This window comes from Dioscorea cayenensis, chromosome 9 (assembly GCF_009730915.1).
Source record: "Dioscorea cayenensis subsp. rotundata cultivar TDr96_F1 chromosome 9, TDr96_F1_v2_PseudoChromosome.rev07_lg8_w22 25.fasta, whole genome shotgun sequence".
NCBI lineage: Eukaryota > Viridiplantae > Streptophyta > Magnoliopsida > Dioscoreales > Dioscoreaceae > Dioscorea > Dioscorea cayenensis.
In genome coordinates, this window is record NC_052479.1 from 12,153,410 (window position 1) to 12,161,396 (window position 7,987).

The 7,987-nt window shown below is 37.1% G+C and overlaps 1 protein-coding gene, 1 long non-coding RNA gene and 1 pseudogene across 2 annotated transcripts; 2 read left to right on the forward strand and 1 right to left on the reverse strand.

Annotated features, from left to right (window-relative positions):
* Nucleotides 1–1,870: 1,870 nt before the first annotated feature.
* LOC120269302 lies at nt 1,871–4,001 on the forward strand (annotated as a pseudogene).
* Nucleotides 4,002–4,067: 66 nt separating this feature from the next.
* LOC120269300 (abscisic acid 8'-hydroxylase 3-like) lies at nt 4,068–6,722 on the reverse strand. Its single transcript, XM_039276634.1, is given in 10 exon segments — nt 4,068–4,247; nt 4,322–4,440; nt 4,520–4,626; nt 4,705–4,783; nt 4,861–4,920; nt 4,922–4,948; nt 5,025–5,294; nt 5,393–5,545; nt 5,648–5,966; nt 6,066–6,722. Coding segments are annotated over 10 exon segments (1,437 nt in total). The 5' UTR covers nt 6,278–6,722; the 3' UTR covers nt 4,068–4,156.
* LOC120269303 lies at nt 5,910–6,901 on the forward strand. The gene is made up of 3 exons (XR_005539129.1): nt 5,910–5,998; nt 6,090–6,168; nt 6,729–6,901. It is a non-coding gene; the product is annotated as an uncharacterized LOC120269303 (long non-coding RNA).
* Nucleotides 6,902–7,987: the final 1,086 nt, after the last annotated feature.

Here is a 7,987-nt window from a genome sequence, read left to right on the forward strand (position 1 = left end):
GTAACATCTCGTTTCTTAAAGCGTCAACCTCGTTTTGTAAAAGCTGCAACCATATCAAAGCGAAGCGGGAAATGTACATTATAAATATTACACAAATCATAACAATCGAAAAAAACTATTTCGATAGTGTATACATCTGAAAATGCAAAACAAAACAAAAACCCTAGCCGAGAAATCTCCCTGAGACTAACAAAACCCCAGTAGAAATCCCCCTGCGAGACTTGATATCTTCCAACAAAAAGCAGGGAGCACAAAACAAAAACCGAAAAAAATCTTTCTTTGTATCGAGCAGTTAACATAAAACCATACTCAATACCTTAGATTGCAAATCGATGAAATGCCAACTAGTTCGCTGGGGGACTTCTCCTTCGAGATCTCGGGTGGAAAGGGAAAAAGGCGATGAAATGCCAATTACGGAGGCTTGCAGTGAGAGACAACCTGGAGGCGACTGGAAATGGAAAAAGTCGAAGGCGTGAGTTGAGAAAAAAGCAATTAAAGCGGCTCCGATAAATTCGTCTCTCGGGGTTACCCTCCGGAAAACCGCCCACTTCCTCTCAAATCGCCGAGATGGGCTGCAGCCCACGACTCTCATGCAAAGGGCATTTTCGTTCAAAAAAATTTGAAACTCACTCCGTTCGCATCCGATTCTGAGGGGTTTGGGGGTTTGAAAAAACATAGAGTCTATAAGGAGGGAATTTTGGGGATTGAAAACTAGAGGGTGTTTTTAGCGATTTTCTGAAACTTAAAGGATTTTTTTGGCAATTTCCACTATAATATATGACCTCACTTAAAAATTTATAAAAAATCAGACAAATATAAAAATCAATTGTTACACAGTTTATTAACCTTCTAAAAATTTATTAATTTAATTAAAAAATAGTTGAAACTCATTTAAATAGTACTATACGTGCATATTTTCAAACTCTCATCTACTCATGCAATGGCAAGTGTTTAGCACCAAACTAATTAGTGTTGATTTATATACTTATATCTATTTAATACTCTATGAATTATATCTTATATATAAACCTTGGGGAGAGGCTCCTTAGATAAGAATTGGGGATCTCAATGCTATTGAATGTGTGTCTCGATTTACTCAAAGTTCACTCCTATCTCAAGATGCGTTGGTAATAAGTATTACTGTTTTTAATTTCAACTAGTTTTTTTTAATACATTGTATACACATAAACGATTGAATCAAATTAATTAACTATCATTTAGCAAAAGAATAAAAAGTTATCAATCCATCTCCAACCGTTACATATTTTTTTAATCGTAGCATGAATTTTTCCTTATTTAAAAAAATACAAATATATATATAAATAGAAAAAGAAATTGATTTTTCAACCATTCACTTGATAAAAAAAAAATATTATGTTTAGTATTATGAAGTGTCGTATTTATATATTAATAAATATTATTTTTCAACTTTTATAAGGGTAGTATATATAAGTAATGATGGTAATATATATATATATATATATTAAATAATTATATATAAATTTTTTATTAATTGGTAATAAATAACCCACACTCTCGTGTGGGTTATTTTAAAAATTATATAAATTAAATAATTAAATGGAGAACCTACTATAAATAGAATGATAGAATGCATCTCCGATCTCTTCGCCGCCTTGGTTTTCTCTTCTTCGAGGCGGAGCTTGGGCTTCAGCTCTGCGACTGCGGGGGGCGCGTCTCCTTCGGTTGTCTCTCCTTCACTTCGGCGGCGCTCTTGGTGATCCGCATTTTTTTCTGGTAGTTTTTTTGCTCAAATTTACCTCATTTAGATGATTGGATCCTTGTTTCTCGTAGTTGTTTTTCGGATCTTGAATCGAGTTTTTGTTTTTTTCCGGTTTTTTCTGAATTTTTTATACTAAAAGGAGAGGTTGGAGCTGAGGAGCAATGGTTGGAAGCTTGGGGAATGGTTTTTTGATGGATCTGGGCGAAAAGGTGGAGCCTTTGCCGCAGGAGTTCGATCCGAAGGAGATCTCGTGCGGGATCACGTCGGAGGTGAATGGGGCTGTAGGGGAGAATGGGAAGGAGAGGGAGATCGTTCTTGGGAGGAATGTGCATACGATGTGTCTCACGATCGATGAGCCGGAGGCCGATGACGAGGTCACTGGCGAGAAGGAAGCTTATATGGCCGGTGTTCTAGCGAGGTATCGGAAGTCCCTTATCGAGAGGACCAAACACCATCTTGGTATGCAAAATCTCTTTGTTTAGAAGCTAAGATCAGCTTTGTATGAATGATTTGTGCGCTGGTGTATCTAGAGAGAATTTTTATTCCATGTATGGGAAATCCCTTTTCTGGTTATAAAGTTTTCGTTTTTTTGGTAACAGGTTATCCCTATAATTTGGACTTTGATTATGGTGCTCTGGGTCAGCTGCAACATTTCTCAATTAACAACCTGGGTGATCCCTTCATTGAGAGCAATTATGGTGTTCATTCGAGGCAGTTCGAAGTAGGAGTGTTGGATTGGTTTGCTCGTCTTTGGGAACTTGAGAAGGATGAATATTGGGGTTACATCACAAATTGTGGTACAGAAGGCAATTTGCATGGTATTCTTGTTGGGTCAGTACTCTGCACCCCTTGTTCTTGTTTATACTTGGGTGCTCTGTTCTGAAATCTCAAAATGCTGCTTAAAAAGAAATTTTTGTGCATTATTTGTTATGCAATGTGCTTATCTAATTGATGTTTGGGCAGGAGGGAAGTATTTCCTGATGGAATTTTATATGCATCAAAGGAGTCACATTACTCTATCTTCAAGGCTGCAAGAATGTACAGGATGGAATGTGTAAAAGTCAACACTTTGATCTCTGGTGAGATTGATTGTGCAGACTTTGCTGCCAAACTGATACTGAATAAGGATAAACCGGCAATTATTAATGTCAACATTGGTGAGCCATCTTTCTTGGCTTTGAATCTTCCATGACAAACAAACAATATTTTGCTTGTTTTACTGATTTTAAGTCTGTTGCAGGGACTACTGTTAAGGGAGCAGTTGATGACCTTGATTTGGTCATAAAAACTCTTGAGGAAACTGGATTCACTGATCGATTCTATATTCATTGTGATGGTGCTCTCTTTGGGCTCATGATGCCTTTTGTCAAGCGTGTGCGTCTTCTTTCACTGCTGCCTCTTTTTGCATGAACCTCCCAGCTTTCAAGTGCAAACTTGATCTCTTTCATCTATTTTGTTCCTTCTTTTACTAAGATAATTTTGCTTGAATTATAGTGTGAATGTTTGCTATTCAGATCTAGACTTATGCATCCAGTCTATCTAGATTGTCAATCATGGGTTTGTTGTTGGCTTGCAGGCACCAAAAGTGACATTCAAAAAGCCCATTGGTAGTGTGAGTGTGTCAGGGCACAAGTTTGTTGGATGCCCCATGCCTTGTGGTGTGCAGTTGACTAGACTGAAGCACATCAATGCACTTTCAAGGAATGTTGAATATCTTGCCTCTAGGGATGCAACCATTATGGGGAGCCGTAATGGTCATGCCCCTATCTTCCTATGGTACACCCTTAATCGAAAAGGATACAGAGGATTTCAAAAAGAAGTCCAGAAATGCTTAAGAAATGCTCATTATCTAAGAGATCATCTTCGAGCAGCTGGAATTAGTGCCATGCTCAATGAGCTTAGTAGCACGGTGGTGTTTGAGAGGCCAAAAGATGAGGAGTTTATTCGCAGGTGGCAGCTGGCTTGTGAAGGCCGCATTGCACATGTTGTTGTAATGCCAAATGTTAACATCGATAAGCTTGACAATTTCCTGAATGAACTTGTTCAAAAAAACGTGCAAGCTGGTACCAAGATGAGAAGATCCAACCACCTTGTGTAGCAGCAGAACTAGGTGAAGACAATTGTGTTTGTGCTCTGCATAAGAATTAATGTCTTAGTGTGAAAGAAAGTTGTATCTTTTATTGTTTACCATCATGTTTTGTTGTTGATTATTCTCAAACTAGTAATTAATGAAGGGAAATACAGCTAATAATTGCCATTATCTGGTTTGATGATTTTTATTATATATTCAAATGCGTTGTATAATGCTTCTCATATGGTATCAGTGCAAGGATCTTTGCAGCATGCCAACCAAACAGGAGGCTGCTATTCAAACTCATTATTTCATGTACATTTATAACACTAGAAGAAAGTTTTCTATAGAGCCTCAACAGCAATTGGGTATTTGCTCTTTGGCATGCGAACTAGTGTTGGACAGACAGAGTCATCATTTTTCAGAGGAATCCACCTGCAACAAAGGGTCATGGTGAGTTTCTTTATATCAGAAAGATATAGGATTGCTAATTTTCATGTTTAATTTACTTGTATCTGCAGACTAGATGATGGATGAAAACACAGATCTCCAGTTTGGCCAAGTTTAGCCCTGGGCACATGCGTGGTCCACTACCAAATCCCAAGAAGCTGAAGGGTTTTAAAGGTTCCTGCAAACAACTCAAGTGCTTTACTGGTTGTTGTTGTGTTAAATTAAGCCCTCACTGTCAACCACAAATGTAAACTTACATCAAATCTTGAAGGGTCAAACTTCTCAGGATTTGGGAAAAATTTTGGATCATGATGAATGGAGACTACATCAAGATTGACAGACCATCCTTCTTTAATATCATACCCTGAAAGATTGTTGTTAATAACACTAGCATTCAATGTGAAGTTAGAGCACAATTAAAATTTAAATTGCAGCTTCTAACCATCAATATTGAAGTCTTGTGCAGCTTTTCTGGAATACCAAGGTAAGATTGTAGCTCTGCGAAGTGTCTCACTGATAACCTGAATTGACAAGCAAAAGAGCATAAAAAAAGCCATGATGCGTCATTGCTATGGATGGATTGACGACTTGTGTTTACCTTGTTTGTGTAAGGCATTGTATGGACTTCTGACCAGGTGAGATGCATTCCACCATTTCTTCTTTTCTTGAATTCCTTTGTGTTCTTCCTGTCAATTTGTTATAAGAGTATAGCACTAATGACAATCCTTTATGGAAGTAGGGAATTTCTAAGTTTATTCATACTCTGAGTTTCTGCAGAACATCAGGATTTTCTCCTAGGAACTTGACAAGCCATGTAAGAGCTGATGTTGTGGTGTCATGGCCTGCAACCAGCAGAGTCAAAATGTTGTCCTTCAGCTGTGAATCTGTAAGTTTCTCTGAATCTTCATCAGTTTCCCCGGCTGCTCTGCTATGCTTTCTTAACAGTGTTTGCAAGAAATCATGCTGAATATCTTCGCCACTTCTTCTCCTAGATATTATATTATCCAACATTGCATACATCCGATTTCTTGCCTGTTCAATTTAAGCATTTACTTTAGACCATGAAGAAATATAGAAGTAGCAAGACATTGTTTATGTTCCAGAGAGCTCCTTTTTAACAGAAAACTTACCTCTAGACCTCGATAGAATGCTGTCCCTGGAATTTTAAATGGCAGAGATGCAAAGCAGGATGATATTATCTTGAAGTTTGCACGGAAGTTCTCTTGCTCAGTTCCTTCTGGCTCTAAACTCATTATCATATTGCCTATAACTTTTAGAGTGAACTGCAGCATAAAACATATCATCACATTTTAATATTGTTGCTTTGTCAGTAATTCTAGATTAAGCTGCTTGGTTATGATGGTTATATATTTGTATCAATGTACCGTGGATGCTTCTTCAAGCACAAACACAGTACGTCCAGTCCACCCTTCTAATGTCCTGATGGCAAGATCATCAATAAATTGGAAGTATTTTTTCAGGGCATCAACCGATAGCGGATCAGCAATTAGTCTCCGCAATCGCTTGTGCTCCTCTCCAGAAGTTGTCAATAAGCTTTGTGGCCCTAAAACTTGCTTCCCAGTATAGAACAAATTCAAGCTCACCATTCCATCTTTTCCGGACAACAATATTTTGGCTGCATCCCTTCCGGTCATGAACACCGTAAACCTCCCTAGCACACTGGTTTTAAACACTTTGCCATACCTGCTAATAAAGAAGCATGAAAAAAATAAATTGTAAGTTGTTTTAACACTTTGTATTTGAAAAACCCATTTACATTCCTCATTCAAGTCCAATGCTGACCTCTGCTGCCTATTTCTCATGAAGCTAAATATTCCAGATGGACTAGAGAAGTCAGACAGGAAGGAGAAACTCTCCCCAACAATTGGCCAACCCATGGTTCCAGGTATCTTTTCTATCTCTCCTCTGTGTGGTTGCAAGAGCAGCCATATAAACAAGCTTAACACAACCATCAGCAATACCAGCGCAGCAGCTGGTAAGATGAGTAGTTCCATAGCACTCTATTTTCTGAAACCTGAATTCCAGCAAAGGCTTTTGTATTACTGCAACCAATAGCTAATATATATATATGCTGCCAAACTTCACATAAAGATTCCTTCCGGCCACATTAGTTTATTATGCATGCAATATTTTTAATCCCCTTGTTTACAACTTCAATTGGCAAGAACTTAGAACTTGTTTGATTTCATTGGCACAAGGAAATGGCACTATCTTGCTAAGTTTTTCAACTCGATGTGAATTAGTTAATTATTTGTTAGTGATCCTTAATGATCTATTTTTGCCATTTTGTTGGTTTATTATGATGAGAACATGGCCTGCATCGCCTACTGTGTCTTTTTATTCTTAAAGCTTGTTGTATGTGTCTTTTTGTTCTTAAAGCTTGTTGTATGTTGCTCTGACTATGAATATGAGGTGTTAATATTTGGAGTTTGGTTGATGATTTAGGTGATTGAAAATTTTCCTTGGATGTCTTTTCTAATGCCACTTGGGTTGGGACTAAAAGCCAGAGATCTGTTCCTAGGCAAAGGTCATGCCAGAGATTGACATATGGAAGATGCTAATTACATCTTTTTAACCGACCTAATCTTTGTTGTCCCTACTTTAGAAAAATAAATAAAAGCATGTCTTTTTTTTGTGGTTTTTGCGTTTATCCTGTCCCTACTTTGAAAAATGTCTTTTTTGCAGTTTTTCCATTTATCCTGTCCCTACTTTGGGAAAATAAATTTAAGACATGTCTTTTTTTTTCTTGTTTTTTTTTTGTTGTATTTTGCGTATATCCTCAAAGTTTTATACGTATATATGCATTTCTAGAATATTTTGTCTGAGTGTAAAATTTCGGTAAATTTAAGGACTAACCTAAAACTAGGCTTAAAAGATGCCGAACCATTTTTATTTTAGCCTGAAGAATAATTTCATGGCTTAAATTGATGAAAATAAATTGTACTAATTACAGTGACCAAATGTATAATATTTATTTATTTAGTTTACAAAAACATTTTTTGCTTTTATAACACCATTTTCGCTAATTTGTATATAATATATTTCTTACACTATGAAGAGCCGTCACCATGACCTCAGGGGCCAGGTGGTTACCCTTTCAATCACCTCAAAGTAAATTAACAACCCAATTCCTAAATTCTCTTCTTTTGCTGGCTTTCAAATGATGGCGCATACATTCCCCACCATTTCAAAAGAACCAATAACAAAAACACACCTCAAATCTTGTTAGTCACTGTCTAAATAATGCACAGTTCAACAAGCATTATCAATCAAGCAGAAATTTAAAACATATATATAAATATATTATTTCTACAACATATGACCATTACTTTTTTCTTGCCATGGTTTTACCAAGCATGTCAAGATGTAAAGGATTACAACTACAAATATATATATATATATATGATACAAAAGAACTTTAATTTAACTAAGTACACATGGCACGCATGCTGCTGCATGTATAATACATGTGACAATACTTTTCTATCTTCTCTGTTTAAGTGAACAACATCCTGCGAAACAAACAATGCTATCGGCACCGGAGAATAAAGTTGTAGGCTTGCGCTATCACATGAAGTCCATTGAATCATGCAGTGACTGGTCACTAAGTGCTTGGCCATTTGGAGATTGGTGTGATCCCTGAAGTTGCTGGTTGTGATGGCCACTCTGGTTATGCAACTGCTGCTGGTAGCAATACATGTGAT